This window comes from Cyclopterus lumpus, chromosome 12, assembly GCF_009769545.1.
Source record: "Cyclopterus lumpus isolate fCycLum1 chromosome 12, fCycLum1.pri, whole genome shotgun sequence".
In the NCBI taxonomy this organism is placed as follows: domain Eukaryota; kingdom Metazoa; phylum Chordata; class Actinopteri; order Perciformes; family Cyclopteridae; genus Cyclopterus; species Cyclopterus lumpus.
Genome location: NC_046977.1, coordinates 17079692 through 17103936, shown reverse-complemented (window position 1 = coordinate 17103936; position 24245 = coordinate 17079692). Strand labels below are relative to the sequence as shown.

General features: G+C 43.1%; 1 protein-coding gene across 1 annotated transcript in view; it reads right to left on the bottom strand.

Moving 5' to 3' along the window:
* Positions 1-8213, bottom strand: part of LOC117740614 (leucine-rich repeat transmembrane neuronal protein 4) — a 100320-nt gene extending 92107 nt beyond the window's left edge. The window contains exon 1 of the mRNA XM_034547117.1: positions 8093-8213. Within this exon, the coding sequence (XP_034403008.1) occupies positions 8093-8096 (4 nt within the window). The 5' untranslated portion in view covers positions 8097-8213. The remainder of the gene's footprint in view (positions 1-8092) is intronic.
* Positions 8214-24245: the final 16032 nt, after the last annotated feature.

Genomic DNA, 24245 nt, shown 5'->3' with positions numbered 1-24245 from the left:
ATTACACATTAGTTTTAGTTCATTAATGACATTGTTCTATATATTGATTTTAAGTTGTTTGTTCTCTTTAGCATTATTTGTAATTCAGTTGGTCTTTGCGTTACCCATTTCTTTAGGCCATTCCGCCATTACATGTGTTCTGTGTTTGGTGACATTTTGTCATTCTTAGGTCAGTTTCGTCTGTTACTTTCTGATCAATTTATGTTAAGCTATTTTAGCCTGAGTGTAGTTCTGTTTAGTGGACCCCCTCTTAAGAGCTTAGACCTTATTTACCCTGTTTTATTTTTTTAATTGTTGGCTTCATTGGAGTAAATATACCCTCTTTTTAAAAATCCATCTGTGATTCATCATGCCTGCCAAATCCGCCCCTCACACTAGAGGAAGGAAGACTCTTCCATATACCGATTTATGTGGAATTGTCAGAATTTAACAATGAGGTCCACTTGCCAGGGTTACTTTGGAATTTATTATCTTCAAAAATGGTTGTCGGTTCAATATTTACAGTTTCCATTTTTTTCCTTTTCTTGGTAACCCCCTATTTCCACTCAATCGTCAAAGCAATGTTGTAACTCAACCTGATGTCTCCAAGGTTGTAACGTATACTGTTCACACCTCCCCCCCCCCCCCCCCCCCCCCCCCATACGGACCCTCGTTCACAATCCCTACAACACAACCTTTGACCCCTAGGTCTGGACTTGTCACATCACATTCTACAGGAGAATGTCTTTACAGTAAGTCATCAAACCTAGTGCCTTCCAACCACTAGTGTCTGCAGCTGCATATATGTATGTACAACACAACCACAGTGCAACTTCTTTCTTGGTTGGAGCAAAGAAAGAGTTGTAAGAGTGATACAGATGAACACCGGGTAAAAGAAAGCTGGATTCTGGAAATGCTTTGCATATTTTTCACACACTTCCAGGTAATACTTCTAGGACAGACGCTCTGGATTTCCAGTTTCAACAATCTGAATCTAGGTTCTGATACATTCTTATGGTCAGATGACTAGCGGGTAGTCTGAAGGGACAGCTGCTTGTCTGACACCAATTTGTTCCACATGACAGTAGAAATATATTCAGCCGACAGCATGACTTGTTTGGGCCCAGAGAGTTCATGACTTGGTCATTCCCGTGATTTTACTGTGACTTAACCCTCTTGAGACTCACTTGTACATTACAATTGACTGTTCTATTGTATTGGTTTATTTTAAAACAGTAAGAGCTATTGTATAATACAAAATATTGGTTCTTTTGATCAATTGACTATTTTATTTGGTCATAAAAGTCTTTTTGCAATCACAAAAACCTGATGTTTGCCCCTGCATGTTTTCAATGAATACACACTGACAAGCAGTGTTGAGGCGAAGCATCTTGCAATTTGCTCAGTCATATCTGCATCTGTGTTTGTATTCAGTCATCCCATAAGCAGTCATTGCACCAATGGCAGAGGCAGATAAGTCGTGAAAGGCAGAGCACATTAACATTCAAGAGCTGGTGGTTGTGTATACAATCCCGGAGGCCTTTTCAATTCAAAACTCCAGCCATATTCATGTATAACCAAAACCAAAGCAGCACAGGTTCAGCATGAATCATCGATTCTGCTTCCCACTGATTCAGATTAAAAAATCACTATAAACCCTATGGAATTACACAACTCATCTGTGCTGCAGAAAGCAACTAACTGAATGCCAAAATGTGTCTGTGGAGAATTACTACTTTTCTATGATGTAAATTTCTTAATTGTGTGTGCATGTGTGGAGGCGTGTTTTACCTCTCCTGTGGGAACATTGATCTGTTAGGGGATACATTGCTTTCCCATAACGAAAGTCATTACATTTTATGGTGAGGACTTGCTTTAAGGTTCGCGTATGACTCGGGTTAGGTTAGGTTTAGGGTAAGGGTGAGGAGTGCCTCCTGTGGTTATGGGAATTCTTCAGGAAATGACAGTATATCAATGTAATATCTCCCAAAGGCCATGTGTGTGTGTGTGTGTGTGTGTGTGTGTGTGTGTGTGTGTGTGTGTGTGTGTGTGTGTGTGAAGAACAGTGGTCAGTAGCTCCCTGTGATATCGCTCCTTGTTCTGAGGTGAGACAGAGTTGTTTCCATTAAAATCGTTCCCCTTTACAGAGCCACTAATGACGTGTCATTAAGATACATTGATTTCCCCTTGAGGGAGTGGTATGGGGGGCGGGGATTCACTACTTATTTGTGTTTCTCAAGGCAATATCATCAAGCGTGGACTTTATTACCACTATCGCAGTGATGCAAGATTAATATGTCACAATGGAAGGGGTCCAGGCTGTAATTAGCTTAGCCAAATGCGCCATTATGAATTTATCAACAAAAGTGAATGTGTTGCATTGACGATGAGCTAAAAACATGGAATAACCGTTACAGTTAAGGCAATAAGCGCTATTTGAATTTGTCCAGTGTTTTCCGTAATCTTTGCAGGATTTGTCAGAAATAATTCTCTGACACAGAGTGGCTGAGAGGCATCATGGAGCATATGCTATCTAACATAGCCATTCCGCTCCTTGCCAAGCATCTGCTGATCCCATATGGGTATTGACTGAGAGTGGGACTGAGAGAGAGAGAGACACACTTACTGTTTGTTTTTCAGAGGAATCTTTCATCATTCCTTATAGATGGAAGAAACCATGGAACTGTACAGATAATTTGTGCCCGCTATTGATTGTACCAGTAGATACATCAATCACATTTCTTCATGTTAGATTCCAAGAACTGTGATACATCCCCCGTGAACGCGGCAGAGACAAAGATGGCGATCACAGGAACACACAGAGTGCAGCCAATTTGTTTGTTTATTTACATGGCAGGTTCCTAGATGTAGCTTCAACTAATTTGCCAACAACACTGTGCCTCAAAGGCAAAACAAAAAAACAAAAAAAGAAAGGTAGAAACGGCAGACGAATGCCAATATAGAACAATGCCCATGCGTAATGTTCCAGCTGCTTTTAAAGCAATTTTAATAGACTAGAGAACAAAATGTGTGGGCTGTTAAACATGCTTTCTAAATTTCGTGTCTGACTATCGAGTCCCAAGAGGCTGTGGAAACAGATCCCTATTGCTTTTATTTCCCATGAGCATAATAGGCTTGCTTTATTAGAAGCGACTCCGCCATCTCTTTCAGATTGAACCTGCCTCACAAGACACCTCTCTCCCCCCCTCAGTGACACTGTATGCGGTTTAATGAGTGCTCTGTGCGCTAATGCCTCTGTAAGCCATCTCCTTGCCTACGACTCCTCTAATCTTATTCACAAAGGAGCACAAGTCACCCTCTCAGCTGTCACTCGTGGGGTTTGTGTCTCCATTACTTCTTACCTGATGCACCTCTCACCACTCTCATGCTGGATCTAGTTAGATGAATAATTTCTCCCTCCTTCTGTTCTCTGTCTCCTTTTTGAAAATACGCTAGTTATTCACGACCTTGAACCACACAGCCGTCAGGCTGTTGCTATAATGTGATGTCTATGCTTTATGCATCTCCGCGGCCCTTCCACTTGCCTTACTGATTTCCATTTTCGCCCTCCAAACGTCTTTATTTCTCGCCTCGATCAGATCAGAACTTTTAAGGACGAACACTTGTCTTAGACCCGTGATTCTCATTTTGATGTATCGCCCTCTGCAGTTTAACTGTCGAGATCTAATGTGAATGGACGAGCCAATGCTCAGGTTTGTCTCAAGGCATGTGACGCTTAGTTATGTAGCAGCCGGCCCTGCTGTCCTCAGCAAAGGAAGATGGCTGTTTTCGGCCTCTCATCCCAAACACACAGAGAGTAAGTGCACTTTACTGCCGACCTAAAATAAAACCAAATGTAGCTTAATAACTTGGCAAATGGACTCGCTAACTGATGCACTTTGAGTGCACACAAGTGGCTCATTGCTATCCGCTGCCTGTCATTGACAAAGCGACTACCAGCCTCAGCCTTGACTGCACATAAAGGCTGGTCAGGAACAAACAGGGAAGGACGTCCCCCGGATCAGCCCAAGCCATCCTATTAGTCTCCAATTATCTTTGAGCTGATAGCAAGGCCTGCCAAGTTAGGCCCATTTCAACAGTGGTTGGGAAACAGTGTGCCCGTCTTGTATGTGTAGCACTGATTAGGGTAGAATATGGAAAAGCACCGCAGGGAGTGTTGTCACGCACACACTCACACACACGTACAAACAATCAACCTTCAGCCTTCACTCGTCCTATCTGAACTCTGGTCTGGGTTCACTGCAGCAGGCCAAAGTTTTGGAAAGTGAAATTGTTGTCGGTACAATCTAGGCCTGTGCGAGTTGGCGATCGGATCGCATATCGAGGATTTTTCTTCCCGACGCCGATATTTAAGCGATTTTAACTCACTTTACTATCAGACCTAAGATGTTATTTTAAAATGATATCTACAATCTGCTGTGCATGCAGAGATGTGGTTCCGGTGGAACGACATGTCCGAGCGCAATTAATCAGCACGGGTTATGAGTGAATATGAAATCCTATATTACGAACACGTTTGCCTTCTCTTTTCCATAGATATCCAGACACTTGCTCACCAAAAGGTTGCCCTGCGCTCCATTAGAGTAGTTAAGAGTAGAATGTGATTTGGGATTGAGATATTAAAATAATATAATGATGGTAAACGGACCAAGGACGTTGTGATATTGTCACAGTATGCCCAGACTCACAGGCTTTCAAAAGGGAACTTGTTTTTTTTAATAGGAGACATTACTTTTAACCCATTTTTTTTAATGTTTAAATATTTTACATAAAATGTTCAGTCTTTTATGAATGTATGCCCACATAATTTAGAGGAAAGTTCAAATACTTTAAGTCTAGTTCAATAAACACAGCTTTGGCCTTCGACTGGACTAAAGGTGAATGTGCGCTTGTCATCGGAAAACAGTACTGCCCATGTACTCCAGTAGAGGGCGGAGCCTGTGTGAGTTGTAACCATAGAAGTGGACATAATCACTGTGACCTCACATCAGTTTGTGATATGTGGTCATGAAGCCTTGGGATTGGCATCTTGGCCGTCGACATCTTGGTTTTGGGCAAAAGTTAGGCAACAAACTATTGAGTTAAGCTGAAGGAAAGATTGTCGTTTGGGTTCAAATAACTACGGAAGTGGTGTTACTTAAGTATGGAAGTACGTGACAAATACATCACCATTGACTTCTTGTTTTACATAGGGCACAGACATCGTTCTCCTCGGTCAGAGAACATTTTGTTTTTTTGTCGCTCATCTTACTGGGTAAATCCCATATTATCCCCAAATACAAGAAGGTATATCTTCTTTTGACACAAAGACAAACTCTCCAATGCTGGAGTTTCACTGGCGTGCTGTGGCATAACATCTTCTCTTACTTCGCACAATGGCAATGGAGATTGCCTATTGGCGATCTCGAGTAACCCCAATTGTATGATATGAATGTAGAAGTGATCACCCAGCCCGTGAGACATCCAGTTTGGAGAACAAATGGTAGATTTAGACCTCATATGTCAGTGCAAAGGTTGGGCTTTGTTTCTTCTACGATGTCATCCTATAACAGCTGAGACACTTAGCAAAAGAACAGCGTCCCGGCCAAGTCGACCTCATGAATCCACAGTGATGGGATTGCGTTCTTCACTGGGCGACAAACCCCCGACAAAAAGGGAGCACATACAATCAGAACTTGTATAACTGTGAAAGTCGAAAGATGGCCTTGCTCTGTTTTTTTCATTTGTGAGGACCACATTTGACTTTTAGGTCTTGAGAGTGACACGACTGTTGGAAAGCGAACTCCACACTTCTTCAAAGAGCTGTGTTCGGGTGAGGGTTAGCATTGTAACTGACTTACTCAAATGTGTCCTTGGAGAGAAAATAGAAAGATTATTTTGATCTCTTTCTTCAAACAATTAGATTAAATGAGTACGTCTACTAAATGTTACTGGCAAACCTTTCCAGGGGGTACTTAGTGTGTAGCTCAATGCATCCAGGCCCTACAAACCTGGACAGGATAAGCATCCATATTATAGGTTATGAATACTGGATCCCCAGCGACTCACAACCAATTGATTTAATTTCTTTTCTTTCAAAATAAGCAAATGTAAATAACGAAACCTCGCCCTCATAGGGCCTGTTGATCTCCTCTCCTTGACCTGCTTCACCATGGCATTTCAACAGACCTACCTGTTGGATGCCGGAGGACCAGCAGAAGGTCATCTGTCGCCCGTAACACAGAGTACTGCGAGCCACTGTCGCACCGATGCAAAGAAACAATGCATTCAGGCCCCTGAAATCATCTTAAAGCTCTGCGATTGCCTGTTTTTTTTACAATCCCTACCCTACTGTTCTCCTCCTGCAAGGCAGGTCTCTAATGATATGGCCCATGAAACATAAGTGCATCTAGCATGCTGCTAATGAAGAGCATCACAGCCAGCTACACTGGCGGATGACTGAGATTACAGCGACGCATAATCATGAAATAATTGTGGGCAACAGCGTGAAGCCGTGCGGTCGACAGAATTTGTGGTTTTCGGGGAGCCGGCTTGTGCGTTTGGAGTCGAAATTGCTGCATGTCAACTATATGCAGGGTTCTCCTGACATGCTCTGGTATTAAATTAAGGAACGGGCCCCATAAACTAGACCTCTATGATTAACAATATATGGTTGCTTTGCAGCACACATAAATTACGTCCGAGCTCCTAGCGACCCGAACTGTATGGCTTTTTTTTGCGCTGTTGTAGCTTATATTGATGTGGTGCAGTAACCCGCCGTGGGTCGATACATCATGCGGCCTCGCAATTAATGGCACAGCACCACCAGTGAACTTGGCCATCTGTATACCAGTTAAGGATGGCTGAGGAGATTAGGGCTACCCCAGACAATGCAATCAGACCGAGAGAATGCAAAGAATATGGAGAAGAAGAAGAAGAAGAAGAAGTGACATGATTTTTATTTTTTGGGGTGAGGAAAAGGCATGAAATACTGTGACACAGCTAACAGTTAAATACCAAGAGAGGGATAGAGAGAAAAAAGGGGAGGGGGTAAAACAGTGGTGGGCTACTAGTGTGCAACTGCGCACACACGTATAGGACATATAATGATCATAATATAGAATAAGATGGGGAAAGCACGTGCACGCGCGCGCAGACAGAGGAATAACATCATGCATTGCTGAAGGAGTGGGGTGTTTAGACACACACACGCACGCACACACCTGCACGCACATACACAACCACAGACGCAGAGTATATTGATAGATGAACGCGCAGTTTTCTGCTGGATTTTGAAGAGTCCGTCTCTCGGTGCCAGGTGCAGAACACGAAGGCTGTCTCTGAATGAGAATATACTAAATAATAAATAACCTAAATAAATAACCTGCACGACCCCCCCCCCCCCCCCCCCCACCACCACCCACTCCTTGAACCCGCAAGAGTTTCGGGGGAGGCGACTATGGGGACTCATGGGGGCTTCGTGCGCACAGATTAAGCCCAAATCAATGATTATGCAGGGCCACGCTTTATAAAGTTGACTGGCTTCCAGCGGTCTCCGTGATTAGCATTTCAGTCCACGCCAATGAGCCGGCGACTCTAACTAGTCATGGGAAGAAAAAAAGAGAAAGAAAAAAAAAAAAAAAAAAGGGTAGACCTCATTTAGACACACATGCTTATTTTCTCTGCTGGAGATCACTGAACCAAAATTGTTCCGCGCACCGCGTTGTGAAATACAAATAGAAGTGCGGGCTCTAATAAATCATACTGCCAAGAAATGGAGGAGAGAAGAAGAAGGAGAAGAAAAACCCACATTGCAGCTCTGCGACTAACAGGCTATAGAGCACGAGCTTCAGCCACATCCTTCAAGCTCCAGAAAGACACCCAGACCCCGTATTAGACATCACAAGTGGGCATTTCTGGAGTAGTTTTTTTTTTAAAGACGACCATTTATTTGATGCACACATCTGATTCAAGGCAGGTTCCGCTCGGGAGAGACACAGAGGCGTCCTCGTGCGGTATTATGAGAAAGGAGGACAGTTGGAGAATATATATATATATATCTATATATTTTAATCTAAGAATCTAAAAGATGGTAACATGAAACAGAACTCACCCATATCCGCGTCTCTGTCAGCTCCAGCCTACAGGTTTTAATGGCTTCTGGTGCGCGACATCCGAGTCCGCATGACGCGCTCTCCACAGACAGGTACCGTCCTAATCCACGAGCCCGGTCTGTGCGCGCAGCCGCCGACTTCCAAAAGCGCACCTGCCCCCTTTCTGCTCCCCCGGACCTGGTGTTGCTATCCGGTTTAGTTCTGCGTCTGTAACCGTGCAGCCGCACCGGGGAGAATGTCATTTACTTCCAACTCCAGATAGAAAGAAATATCCGCTTTCAGAACTCCCTATCCAGAATATTCACAGCGGCAGAATCGCTCTCTCTCTCTCTCTCTCTTTTGATTTATTATAATGTTGTTTCAAGTTACAGCCAAAAAGAGTGCAGCAGCAGCAGCAGCAGCAGCAGCAGGCGCAGCCAATAACGGAGCCACGTCCAAGTGATTCGTGTCTCTGTCTTTACGCGAAGGATCCGCGAAAATCCTGTCGCAAAGGAAAAAAAAAACTTCACATACCGGTAGGCATGATGCACACAACAACAACAACAAAAACTAAACAACAACAATAAGACGTTATTTTTCCAGAAAGAGTCACGCAGCCCTTCTTCAACCGCGGCGTCTCTCTCCTCGAGGATGCTCAGTCGGATCCGCGCATGGCGCACAGAGGGGGGGTGGGGGTGGGGGTGGGGGGGGTTAACGGTTCACAAGTCTCTGCGAAACCGCTGTGAGAGGGAGTCACGCGGAGCAATCACACATCTGAATACCCATATTCTCGGGGGTTTTTTTGTGGTCCAAATCCTCTTTTTCGGCCTCGTCGCCGCTCGCTTTTTTTTTTTTTTGGAGGGGGAACGCACGCGTGACGCCCCGTGGGGTTAATCACGTGCGCGCGTCAACGCAACTTTGTCGGGCCGAATCGGAGAATGCCCTCTTCTGGCGAGACCGCGACCCGCGAGCTCGTCCGAGGGCGCGTCGTCGCGAGTCGAATGTCACGGGAGGCACGTTTCTTTTCTTTCTTTTTTTTTAGGGGGAGGGTGCCGCCACCGAGGACACCGACACGACCCCCCCCCCCCCCCCCCCTCCCCTCCATCAAGACGGAACCGACAACCAAATGTCACAAGCGACCCCTTCATTATTCTAACTGCCTCAGTATTGGCTTCTATGTGAACGATATGCATTTGTTATAATTTTTACACTAAACGTGAAATTGTGCTTAAGTGTGTGCGTCCGTGTGTGTGTGTGTGTGTGTGTGCTCTTCTTTTTTTTCTTTTGTGTTAGATCTTCAGAGTGACAGTTGTTTGAGGGCTGATAATCACTCAAGGTTACACTAAAGCTCCGATTAAGATTTAGATCAAGCTTTGCGCTTATGGTCGTCACGTGTGTGGGTAGACTCGATGATGCGTGGCGCTGGGAGGTGAAGACACGCACAGCCCCGCGTGTGCCAGAAGGAGGTCCATTGTGAACGCCACCCACTGGGAGCCGATACAAAACGGCTGCAGGACGCTGTCCGTGGTCCTGAAATTGGTCTGCACACACGCGGGGCTGATTCTCGGAACTGGCCAGTGGGGGGGGGTTCTGATTCCTAGTTTCGAACAGGAAACGGGTTCTTCTGAGGAACCACCGGAACCAGAATCATACTTTCACATTCCGCAGTAACCCGCATTGGAAATGCAAACGGCACTTAATCGACGTCGGCCTCCCTCTGCGTCACCCGCAGCGGCCCTTTTAGAGCTCGGGTGTATTTAAGGAAGGAACGGGCATATGAATGTTTAATGTGAATGCACTGGGTTACTAATATGTGTTGCCCCTTTCTTTCAGCTGGCCTTCGACTGGCCTCCATGTGATCATATCATCGATACATAAGGAATGAAGTGGGCACTTTCTTTACTTCTTTTTCAATATATATATGTTTATACTGCAGATGTGCCTGTACTTCACTTGGGTTTTTTCCATTTTGCATATTTTAACTTTGCTGCCTTTCAACAAGAACTACTACTTACTTACTTAAAAATAAGTCTCTTTTCTCCCCGGAGAGAAAAAAAAAAGGTACAACTAGGAGCCAACTACAAAATTAAAATGCCACTTTGTGAAATGAGGATTTAATAACCTCAGTGCACCAAAAGTCACAAAGAGAACTGTTACTTGTTGCTTCTTCTTCAGTATATTTTGTCTAGTGTGTATATATAAGGAGTATACATTTATAGAGTATATACTAGATACTACATACATCTAGTAATCTTATATGTTTTACTATATTCATGTAGTATACTCTATATATGCAGAAGTTTATACTCGCCAAAGAAAAAGAAAAGTTCAAACTGGGAGCCAACTAGAAAATTAAAATGTCACTAGCTGGAATAATAATTCAATATTCTCAATGCACCAATAGTCACAAAGATAACTTTTACCGTTTGCCACTCCAGTGTGCAATTTTGCAGCTATATATGTTCGCGCTTTTACTTTCGCAAGTTTCTAAATGCAGAAATTGAGTCGTTTTTTCCATCATAGCACTTTTACTCCAGTAAAGGATCTGAATACCACTTCCACCACTAACATTCTGGGAGTCCTCGCTCAATGGAACATTCTGGCTGATGTATGTCTTTCACTGTGGAAGGTCGGACTACTTAAATGAAAATGCCCCCCCCAGCGTTTTAAGTTTATACCCTGCGGCACCTCTTGCACTTATTCCCAGCTAATCGCTTGGTATGTGACTGCCATCAAGTGCCCCTCTTCCCTTGATCTCATGGTATATTATATCCACGCATACTAATCAGCATTTTAGATCAGCGTCGGTGGGAAATGTCGCATGAATGCCAATGACACCTATCAGCTCTTGCAAGTCGTTTTTTTTTTTTACAGTGATGCTGTCCTAATGCATTGGCAAATTCCCATCATACCGACTAGTCCCGCACACCCATCTGCTCGGCTACCTGGTTTTCAGCACCCCTCCTAAAAAAAAGGCAGCCGGACGATTCCCCTGACATCGTCTTCAGATCCGGCGTCTTCCTCCCGTGGCTCAGCCTCAGTATCGGGCTCCCGTGCAATTTGGCTGATGACTTTACTCCTGGATGTGGTTCAACAAGCAGAGGCCATTCTGCTGACGGCGCTGAAACAATTAATACCCTGTGAAGTTATGGAGACAGAGACAGCGCCAGCCCACAGCAGTGATTTCTATCCTGAAGAAATATAACTGTGTAGTTTACCCTCACCTTCTTCTCTTTTTTTTTTTCTCTTTTTTTTTTTTTACTCCACCAATGAATTGCCTCTGCTTGTTGGTTTTAAGTGTCTGTCAGGTAGGTCGTATTCAACATTTGCACGGGGGGGGCAGAAGAAGAATTTAGAGGTTTTAAACCGACAATTCTCTTACGCTTTGCTCGCACGTAAAATGTTCTTCTCTTTTTTTGTTTTGACATTATTCAGCCCACTTGCAGCCGGTCACTTTCATGAGGACAATACATAGTTTTAAATATGCAACATGTAAAGCCATCTGCTTTGAAGAAATAGGGAGGGCAGTATTTAACCTCCTCTACTCGGTCCATACGATCCAGCATCACGTGTCAAAAATGAACCTCCGTCTTTACAGGAAACAACTTAGTTAGCTTGTCTAAACCTATTTCTTTTGTCTAGTTTCTCCTAAACCTAAGCAAGTAGTGTTGTGAAGAAAACTCTACTTAGTTAGGTTTTAGTATTTGTACAGAAACAGGATCTTTACAGAAGTACAGACTTCTCGTTTCACACGGGGCAAGAACAACGGCCTCCTGGGAGAAACACCGCTGGAGTTTTTGGTCGTCCGACTTTCAGCGAGCTGTTGCCGGATGCTCTACTCCTCCAGCATCCACATCTTTAAGTCATTTTCTAATTCCTGCCACTTTGAGATAAATCACACAAGCACGACACGTTTACATCTCCTGCACAAACTGTTCCTTCATCACATTTTCTTTTGATAACATCTTTTTTTTAATCCTTTCAACTAAACTTCTGAACCAAATCTCGCACGTTGCCCCTTTTTGAAGCCGATACTTGCCGAGGCACTCTTCCCTGGTGGGATCTGCGTTTGTTGCCCGGCAACGTTTGCATGTTGAACAATCTTTCCAGGTGGTAAATGTTGAGGCCCGTAAGTGATTCCAACAGCACTTCTCCTTGAGCTCTCTCAGAGACACAAGTATAGCACACAGTGACTGAAAAGACAGGCAATCTTCTTCATTGCCTGGAAGCAATTCATAAACTCATAAGTAATAGTGCTAGGAACCAAATAGAGGTCTGCGTATGGGCCCATCCATCCTGCATGCTGTCACTGACAAAGCACTGTTTCTCATGGATGAAAATGGCATATTTAATATAAAAACCAAAAAGAATAATAAAGATATATGTTGGATAAGAAAAAAAAATACACAAGATGACAAGATAGAGGAACAGGGTGCGGATGGTTCAGAGGCTCACCTGTATGGGTAGATGTACGGCCCTCACTGGTGCATGCGTTCTGTCGAAGTGGTTGTGACAACAGAAGATATTTCCAGGCGTTCTCCAGAGTGAGAGACGGCTCCGCTCTGTCCTTCCCGTGTTCACATTAGACTGGGACTTGTTCTCTCTCTAGTGTTCTTTTCTTTCTTCCATTTCCTCTGATCTTAAGCCTGGCAGAATCATCTTAACCTGCCTCAAGGCAATTTTCAACCTGACACAGAGTTTTCTCGAGTTCACCTATGAATGTGAATCATCGAGCAAATATCCAGGGACAGTTTATACAGCCGACGCCGCTGCGCCCATACGAAAAATAAAAAACTTTTTTCCTCGTCCCCTTTGGGGTCATAAAGAAAGGTGTTTTTAGAATATTGCGAGGCCAAGGTTGCCGCAGCAGATGCGATAGTTGTAAATCTCTGTTTTGCAGGTCGCTTCCATTAACCTTTACCTCAAGCTGGGTTCCAATCTGGAGGGTTGTGTTCCACACACTGCAGCTCGGGTTGGGGCCGAGGTGTTTGGGGTTTAGAAAGCAGACGTATGGTAAAGCGCTTGGAACATGTTATACAAACAGGATCAAGCGCTCTATTTGCATACATCAAAGGATGGGGGGGGGGGGGAGAGGATTACGGCATTGTGTGAAAAGACTGGACCAGCGTGTATGATTGTATGTTTTAGCCCACGTCCCACGCTTCACATCGCGGCAAAACCAATCTCCACAATCACTGTGCTGCGTTTTAGAATCGGGTGTTTCGTCTCTCATTTCAGGGATAACCTGGTTCATCATCAATATATCAGTATATCAGTAGACTCTGGAAACATGCTCGGGTTAAAACCAAATTATATATGTTTTTTGGGGAGTTTTTCCTGATCCGATGGGAGACAGGGATGTTGTACGTGTACAGTTTGTAAAGCCCTCTGAGGCAAATTTGTAATTTGTGATATTGGGCTATACAAAATAAACTGAATTTAATATTTATATTGTTCTGTTGACTGTGTTGTAACACATTATTTAGTAACAGCATTACAGGAATAAGAGTAGGGTGTATTACACGATACATTAAATGGATGGTTGTCTCTCTAAATCCAGTGGAGAGACTGGACCTGGACACTCAGCTACTGGAGCGACAGCAGTAACTGGAGCGAAATGTGAAATGTGTTCTTCGTTGTAACAATATTCACTGGTAAGCCAGGAATTGTTTGAAAATAATCCAATAGGAAAGTCAATTAGGATCTTTTTTCATGGTGGACACACAACACCAATGCATGCAGGTGACTAAGCAACAGTCAGAGCTAGTGATGCAGTGTTTAATTCAACACAAATAATAATGGCAGGGTGTAGGTAGGGGAGGTGGATTGGTCCAATAAACACAGGACCTTCAACCACGAGCCCAGTGTTTGACACACTGTTTTTATGGTTGTGTTTTTGTGGCCTAAAACTGTATGTATGTTATTTGAAGCCCAAACAGGTTTCACAAACTAACACAGTGTTTTTGCTTTTTCAAGCAACGTGAAAAATGCGGACACTTTTTGAGTCTTTCACAAAGTGTCCGTGATACGGTTTGGAGTTTATTATATTATATTTAATGAATAATGTGTTGTTCTATAATAATAATAAAAAATGTCCACACTTATATACACATTGCCAGGAATTCAAAGAAACCCTTACTATAGGGTCTAGATAATATGTAGAAAAAAACACAATAAATTGTCTTTGTGAAGTTTTTTTTGCATAAATCAGCGGTAATTAGCACATTGTCCGCGTTGTTCTTCACCCACAGGAGAACTTATTAGATTGCTGTTAAAACACCAGTGTATACTTAATCCGTTGCTCTTTTGAATTCTCTCTATTAGCTCAGACTTCTTATTCATATTTCTTCCGCACATTTATTTCACGAGGGAGGTATGAATGCAATAATGGATTCAAGGGACTGTGTTGTTCACAAGCCTTCTTCGCTTTTCTTTTCCTATCCTCACAAAACTGACGCCTTGGACATGCATTCAAAACCAGGCAAAAATAAAAACGATGAAAATGGACATCATTTGTAATGAATAGCTAAAAGCTAAAAGCACTTTAAAAAAAAAAATGCATTCATACATCTACGAAGTTAATTCGGTGCCCCACTTTGAGTAGAATTTCAAAAAACCTACAATTATTTGTAGTTTGGAATTATTTTAAAATTGTCTATGTGCTTTAACAGGATCACACATTCCTGAAACACGCGGTAATTGCTAGCCTCGTGTGTTTGTGCCAGACACGACAACACTGAAGATGTACTCTTTCCCGCTGATTAGACACACTCTCTCTGTTGCGTAAGAGTGTGCCTTTCTTCCCTCGGTGTTTCTCCCTTCAACCGCTTCATGTGTTTGGTCTTGGCAAAGATGTCCGAGATAAGAGGTGGGCATCTGTGTGTGGCAGGGCCTCGCCATCTGGCCGCTGCCCACGGGGTCTCTGTGGACATAAGCTCACATGGGTGGAACATGGCTCGGCCAGTTTGGTTCAGGGGGAAATTCAAATGGGAATCCTTTATAGTTGCTTTTATTTTATTACACGCGGGACAAAAGAACGCTCGCATTCATCCATCCATCCATTTTCAATACCGCTTATCCTCATTAGGGTCGCGGGGGCGCTGGAGCCTATCCCAGCTGACATAGGGCGAAGGCAGGGGACACCCTGGACAGGCCGCCAGTCCATCGAGGGCGCTCGCATTCAATTCAATTCAATTTAAATTCAGTTTATTTTGTATCGCCCCAATATGACACATTACCAATTTGCCTCTGAGGGCTTTACAATCTGTACACATACGACATCCCTGTCCCGGGACCTCACATCGGATCAGGAAAAACTCCCCCTGAAAAATAGAAGAAAAAAAACTTTCGCCGGGGGAAAAAAGGGGAAGCAACCTTCAGGAGAGCAACAGAGGAGGATCCCTCTCCCCGGATGGACAGAAGCAATAGATGTCATGTGTACTCACATCACCCGAGTTGCATCTTTATTCATAGAAATATCAGAAATGGTGAACTTCCATGGCTGATGTGATCACATGTTGGCAATATCAAATAGAGACATAAACAGTGTTACAATATGTATTTGATTGCCGCTATTACCCCCATACGGAGGACCTTTTTTTATTTTACCACCATGTGGGGTCAAAAGTAGAGACACACTCTGTTGATGCTCTTTTTGCGAGACGGAATAATTTACATAATGTAAAATGATAAGGATCCATGAACCCAGCAGATCAATGAGGTCCAATTACAGGCCACTGGAGTTTCTTATCTGCTTCAGTTTAACTTTGTGCTGCCTGTGGTCCTCCACTTTCATTAAATCCCCGATGTGATTAGGCCGGCTGATTGGCACAAGTTGAAGATTATCAGCGAACGCAATCGCTGTTCGCCTGCTTACTTTTGTGTTCAAAGACACAAGAAACGCATCCTCAAGGACACACTTAATGCGGTTAGTGACAAAAAAATTAAGTATTTGGTTTCTGCCGAGGCAATATCATCGGGCTATTATCATATCGTATCTCATTATTTTCTATAATTCCGGCAATGTTAATGGCTCTTTTACTTGTGACCTTCGCTAAATGCACACACACGCTGTATCCGTGAACAAAACGGGGGCCGTTTTTTTTGTTTTTTTCCTCCCCATCTTGCAGGGGGGTTTTTTTTGGGAGGGGTGGGGGCGGGCTTTGGGAGGGGCTGTGAGCTGCGGGGCTCCACCTTTTGTTAAAGTGCATTCACCTGTGAGAGAATCAGAGCCATCCAAGGTTATTATATAGCCAGAAGGCGCGGGGTGGGGGGGTTTGGGGGTGGGGGGCAGGGAAACGGACGAGTTTGCAAACAGACACACACAAAAGTTCACACCTGCATAGATTTCCTCCAGATATGTCTTTCCATCCTTGTTATTATTTGACAGCGTATATGAACATGAAGATGTGACTTCCGTCCGAGCCAAATTAACAGTATTTGACATTTGAGTAACAAGAAACCAAATCCAACTCGTCACTTCTTCCACCTAATTTATTGTTGACTTGTGGATCACACAGCAGCTCTTCTTCGGGGCAAAGAGATGCCTGCACGTGGTGTTTATGGTGTCATGGTGACACAAATCGGAGGCGCACAGATTAGCAAAGGCTCGGAAGAGCACTTCCATGTGACTCAGCATGTTTGGCCAATTACTCAGCATGCTACCCGCTTCCTTTCCCCACCCCCCTCCCTCCCCTCCCCACCCACCTTGTGTCACATTCCAACAGGAGTAGCAGCTCGTCAGACTCCGGCCCCTCGTCCCACTCGCAGCCCCTCGTTCCTCCTATTTTTGGCATTAGACATTCTGGGCACGTAGGCTTCAGCACAATGTAAATTATTCAGCCTGGCTTGCCAGAGGCCGGGAGCGAATCATAAATCGCAGATGGTCTCGGGCTATTTCATACGGGTGACCGTGGTTAAACACCAATGCACAGAATCATTTTGAAACCCACACAAATATAAGGTTTCATTACTTGTGGCTCGGCGAGAGAGTATTTGATTAGAAACTTGCGCAATATGGCACATTTTTTGGTTTGTTTCATTCAAGTGTGCACCGTGTGCTTGCACTTCCAATCGGCTGCACAGAAGATCCCTGCAATAGGTTCCTTAACTATCGATGGATGCAGAATTCTGTATGTCAGTTTGTATTAATGGCTTCGATATTGTCTTGCCATCAAACGGAAAGCACCTGAACAAGGGTGCTTACCAACATTTACTGACATGCTTTTCTTTCTCCTGCATCCATCTATCCACCTATCCATCTTTCCAAACATCTATTTCTCGATCCATCCATCTTTTCGTCCGTCCATCCATCCACCCGGCCATCTATCTCTCAATCCATCCATTCATCTATCTGTTTGTGCGTGTATTTTCAATTCAATTCAGTTTATTTTGTATAGCCCAATATCACAAATTTGCCTCAGAGGGCTTTACAATCTGTACACATACGACATCCCTGTCCCAGGACCTCACATCGGATTAGGAAAAACTCCCCAAAAATAACGCATCTCTCAATCTATCTATCCATTCGTCCATCCATCCATCTAACTAACTATATATCTATCCATCCATTCATCCAACTATCTCTCCATCCATCCATCCACCCATCTTTCCATCTTTGTGTTTAAAAAAACCTCCAAGTGCTTATAAAAATGGCTTTAATGCAATCTAATAATAGTATGTACCACTCGAACGCGCACAAATGTAGAAAATCTAAAACAGTTACACTGCAGGACCTCCAATATAGGAACCAAAATAAGTACTCACATGCTGTTTTCCTGCATATATATATATATATATATATATATATATATATATATATCTGTTTGTATGTCTGTCTATCTCTTCATTTATCAATCCATTCATACATCATAGTGTTTAATAAACACCAAGTGCTCATGAAATTGCTGTTATACAAGCTGACAACAGGATCAGCTCCAGCAGGCAGAATATGAGGAAACAAAAAAGAGTTACTCTGCAGTGCCTCAAATATAGGAACCAAAACACTATTCCCACTTAAAATAGTGGTGTAAGGAAATATGAAATGTGTGCAAATCTTTCCAGATTTCTCAATATCTGCCATAAGTTGGCATTTGGCTTGGGTATTTTACTGTAAAGGATGGAACTGAGTGAATGCCTCTCCCTCTCTCAGTGTTTTTGTCTTTGACATTTCACTTTTCCTTAAGAATATAAACCCCCATCTTCAAAGTGTGCTCTTTGCGGTTATATAATAACTGCCACCTCAGTGTTGTGGGAGCCCCAGTATAATGAGGCTCTGTGAGATATGTTACCTCGGGTGAAAGAAACTTTTCTTTTGTGTTTTATGCAGTTCATGACTTATGACCTGTCAGGCTGACAATATGGTGCGACTTCATTCCCCCCTGGTTCTTGCCGGTCGGCTCCTTTGACAGAGTGAGGAGTGCCGTGAAAAACGAGCGAAGGAAGCCGGTCTGGTGTTGGGCACAGATGCCAGAGCGAGAAGGCGCTCAGTAGGGCAGCGTCCATGTTTAGTGAAGCCGTTTGCTGTTTAATTACACACTGTGGGAGTCACCTTCCTCAGACCTCGGCGTTCACACGCTTAGGCCAAGGGCACAGCATTCTGGCTTCTGTGGCCTAGATTTGGATGATATATGAACACACTGACAGATCACAGTTCAGCCTACTTGAGAGCACACTTTATTTACTTACACTCAATGAAGCGAAGGCTACTTTAACCTTTACCCAATGCGTAAACCTAACTTTGACCCTAAATCGCAATGTCTGATTTGTTGAGCCTCGGGGGCCAGTGACAATCAAGCTGTGAACACGACATTCACTCATTACAATTACAGTGTTATTGACAACGTGGAGCAAATGGTTGCTTGTTTTTAGACTCAGCTAAATTGGAGCAACGTTATCATTCATTTTGAGTTGCGTGTATGTCTGGTAAAATGTCCAATAATTGCTTTCTTTTAGCCCTGTTTTGGTCTCCACCAACTCTTGAAGAAAATATTTGTCTCTTTAGCAACTAAATGCCCACGATGTGAAGTCACTTCATAAGTCAGTGACTTGGCCTGCCGTTTGGTGCTGAGCGGTGTTGCCTTATCAGAGTTACTTTGTTCCAAACAGCCCGGAAACGGACAAAGTCGTATGGCCGTAAAACCAAAACAGGGTTGCAGAAGCAAAGATTATTGCGCGGAAACAGTCGTGATCTATACTTAATACACAATTGCTGATTCAAATTGCTTTGAGGTAAGTATGTATTAAGAATGCACTTGTCAATCAGAGCATTTGGATAACAACACAGCAGATTACAATGATTTCAGTGTATGATTTAGAAAATACAATTAAAAACATAATTAAATCAGTTTGGTGATACCGTGTCAGTTTTATAGTCTTTTCAAAAAGCTGTTCATGATATGTGGACTTCTGTCAAAATACGTTGTCCCTGATTGTGGCCATTGACAGAAATGAACACACACACACACACACACACACACACACACACACAGGCATGTGTATTTAAATCACTTTTAAGGATAAAACATTCATTTTGGGGAGACTTAGCCTAACCCTAACCACCTCTTGCAAAACCTTAACTCTTAATCAAAAAACTGATTTTTGCCACTGAGGACACGGCTTCCCCAATTGGATAAGCCGTCCCCAATGAACTAGTCTTTGGTTTCCAATGTGTCCCTAAAGGTAGGACACATACACACACACACACACGCACACACACACGCACAAACACGGGGAAAGACATCAGGAAAATTCACACGAGGCACATATAATGAAAATCATTTTCAAATTTCCACTAATGTCCACTCAGCATTAGAGAACTGTTTACCTCAATCCTGAATGGGCGTCCTTGTCCTTGTCTCAGGGTCACACGTGGCTCATTTGTCATGAGCACTGTTCACATTTTTTAATATATTTATTTCATCCACACAGCACCGTCTCGCCCCCCCCCCCCCCCCCCCCCCCCGTTCACGCTAAATTCCACTAATGATCCGTCAAGGATAGAGAAACGTTGGGGCTTTTCAAACGTCGCTAACAAGTCGAAGGCTCTCAACCCCGCAAAGATTAAAAGCAGGCTCTTTTGTGCACTGCGGAGCGAAGACCGATAAATCCTCATTGATGCTCTCGCGGGGTAATTATCACAGGGCCCGGAGGCAGAGATCAAATCACCGTGCGGTATTGACAGCGTAGCTTGATACAAACAGGTGTGCTGGATCAGGCCACCGCAGGAACCACTATGTCGGGTTCATCAGTCCTTCATCGCTTTAAAATCTCACAATCCAATTGTATCTATCTCTTTTTGTTTTCTTTGGCATATCTAGTGTGGACAACTGGGAATAGAATGATGGTTGCTAAAAGAACACACAGCGTGCTGGTGATTATAGTGCACATTGGGACACAGCAGGAGAAAACTAAGTTCATCAAAAAAGAAAAATGCCAGTCACGACAAAGTAATAGGTCCACATGGATAATAACTGCTACCGCAAGATGCAGCTCTCCACTATATTGGCGCCACGGTTTGAATATAACAATGTCATTGTATTTTTCTGGGGGAAAAATATTTGATTTCCCTGCACGCTTTCTCGCCCGCCGTGCAGCGTTGCGTGTAGTGACCTCGGCTCTTTCCCCCTAATGCTATAGAATATTTGCAAAAAACACGGCTGAGAGGTTTTTTGACTGACAGCTTTCCACACAAATCCCAGCTTGACTGGGTTTGCCGCCGTGGAAGTGGAGGAAAAACAAGATAATCTTTGAATGCCGTGAAGTATTGAGGGGTGTGCAGAGGCAAGGGGGAAGATAAACAGCCCGAGGAAAAAAAAAGAGAAAGGCAGGGCAGTGAGAAACAGACACGGAGGGAGGGCACTCCATTCTCCCCTCCTCTCGTTCTCGGGGGGTGTGCGGTGCGACTGCTCGCTATGCGTTTCCGTGCCTCGCAGAAGGACCGGCGTTGGTGTGTGCACACGCTGATGATTTTGACAGCCGGGCTGCATCAGCAAAAACAAGGGCTATAAATTGCAATGGTTTCAGATGCCTCATGCGAGTATTGACTGCTAATATCTTGGCTGGGCCTCTGTGGAACGGCACAACAAACCCAGACACAAAGAAATATCTGTGATCTCAGAAGAAAAAAAACAATGTAATTCTACAGGCGGACAGGCGTGAACACAATATACATATATACATAAATACATTGTGATGCTCACATTTACATCACACGTACAGCTATGCTTTGTCTGTACAGCATATATGTCTATACAGTCCATATGCTCGCACCTACTGTATCTGAATGTGACGCCAAATAGTCACCAATTGTGCACATTCACCAAGGCTCCTCTGACTCTGCGAAACAGAAGAACTTTAGGGAATGCTTATTAATAATAATAATAATAATAATAATAATATTAATAAGTATGTCAGGTAAATCTGTTAAACCACTTATGCAGGGTTTTAAATGCACAACAGAAAAATCAATCCCGAGTGAAAAGAGAAACAAAAGCAGAACGAGTGTGCATTTGCACTGGATGTGTTCTTTGTTATGATCCAGCGTTATGGAGAATGTCAAATGGAAAACCAAGTAATGATAGACATGGCGTCTGACAACAATTGACACAGCTTTGTGTTTGTTTGTTTGTTAGTTAGTTAGTTAGTTAGTTATTGATTTAATAGTTAAGTGTATGAGAAAGCAAACAGTACTGTTGCAGTGGGGAGACATTTATCAGACATGAAAATAACTTTCACCCAAGGAAGGAACAATAAACCATTGTTTGTACTTGCGCTTGAATAATATAATGAGCCAAAAAAACATGTAATTGTCTTCATTCTAACATAACGGAATTATTTACACGATTACTCATTCCCGGCACAGTGATCGGAGAAAGGTCAGTAAGTGCTTATAGCTTATCGATAGAATGTTTCTGTTGTTTTGCTAAATAATTAGTGAACTTTTCATCGTACTTTTTTTGTCTGAGCAAATAACAAAATATAGTTTAAAGGTTATCTCAATCTGCTTTTTTCAGCAAACATTTCCAGACTAATTACATTTGAGAGGAAGGCTTTGGTTTCTGTAATTAATAAAATAATTATTTAACTAGAAGAAGTTTTGTCATTATTAGTAAAAATGATGGTCCAAAATGACATGCAATTACTTAGTTTTGAGTCTTTTTGGTTTGTTTGAGAATAATTGTAATAATTATATCGGTATATAGATACACAGGTAACAATGTGAATAAGCACTGTGTAACACGGGGTCATTCAAAACAAGGATTTCTGCATATTCTGAAAAAGGACACAACCAAGATGTGTATATATATATTTGTGAATAAGTACAGAATCCCATGGCTTTACACGGTTTGGTTATTTCCACAGGTAGAGCATTGAGATCAGCGAAGTCAAAGCCTTCTACTTGAAATGAGATCCACGATATGACCTGAATACTGCCGACAATCTGAATGAAACATTACGGATCGCTGCTCATAGGCAGCCATCCAAATTCTGTAGCAACATGAATTCACACGTTCTGCACTGACACTTGGATTCACTCGTGGCATATTGCAAATATTCCCATATATTTGTATATGTGTACAAAATAATCTCAATGACAATGAAATGGAGAGACTTCATCTTTAAGGGAAACAAAACAATCCTGTGTATGAACACCTTTCTCCCGTCGCGCTGTCCACGGCCATAACAATCGGTAAAAGTCTGTGCACGACCAACGTGATGAAGTCTCAAAGGCAGTCAGTAAAATGTATCCACCTGCGAATCGACTAAGTCCTAATCTTTGAGACCGCGGTCAGGTTAAGAGGCTGTAGATCCGATCCATGTTGCGGGGATCACGGCATTCCAAGACATCCATTAATACTCATTAATAGGATTCTCACAGGCTTAGGGCTGAGGCTGATCTCTTCCAGCGGGTATTGCTTTCTCATCGCATGCGGCTGGGCCAGCCGATGAGTAGACGATGGAGCCAGAATACTGCCAAGGTAGTTCATCAGAGGCTTGGCCACGATCTGAAATCAGTTATTATTAGACAGAAATACATCCTGGAGTTCATTTCATCAAGTAAATTTGTAGTATTACCGCGGCGCAGTTTGATTCACTTCTGATCTTTAATTCGCCGTAGGGACACGTTGGCACGGACTGCAAACACATTGATAGAACTTCGTAAACTCCGAGTGCCCCCCATCTATCTGCACGCGTCTGTGTTTCCATCCATCTAAATTCATACCGCGGCTGCTTTTGCGAATTTGCGATCTTCGAGGAAAATGCAGCTGCTGCCCTATTTGTGTGCGCGCCATCCCCAAAGCTGGTCATTAATTTTCATTAAGTGCTGTCAGTAAGGACCATTAACCAGGCTAGAGAATAATCACCTCCCCAGAGTGGTGACCCGTTTAGGGCGCAGGTAAGGGTTAACGGAAACAGCCCACCTTAGATGTAGCAACAGCACCGACGCTGGCGGCGCAGAGCACCGTAAGCATTCCGTAATGAAGCATTTGATATCAATAACACCAAAGAGTGAACTACTTCCATGAAGAAAATTCAAAAGGGAAAAAGATTTAATCCACAATTTCGGTCGACGTGTGAAAGGATTTATGTCCCACTCAAAAGGTTTAGAGTTTTGCTTTTCAGTGACATTTTAATTGGATAAATGTGTCAATTTTGTAATACCTACTTCAGAATGTTAGCATACATTAACGCCTTTAGTCTGACCATAATCTACTGCGTTATCGTCTGCAATTCACACCACAGCAGGGATCTCAGTAGACTTATGTGAGCATTTCATACAAATACATCGTTTGAGATTAAAGTTGCATGTTCAGTGACGCTTTAAAAAGGGGGTGGATGCTGTCTTTATTATATTTTTCTTGTTGGTTTGAAAACCCCGGTGATCTCCAGATGAGGCCATAGAAATAAAATAAAGAATGGCCTTTCCCAGTCAGACTGTTGGATACAACTGTAAAAGTGAATTGAAAACGTTCACCTTTCAAACAACCCTGTCCACTAAAAAATTACATCGAAAAAAAAAATAATAATTCCATCCCTGGATTGAAAAAATAACTAATTAGCTAGGTTTAGGAAGCATGACTACTTGATTTTATTTAGCAAAAGATGATGGTTTCGGCTCATATAAGTATGAGTGCCCTTGTAGGAGACCAAGCTGCCCAGAGTTTTCCTTCA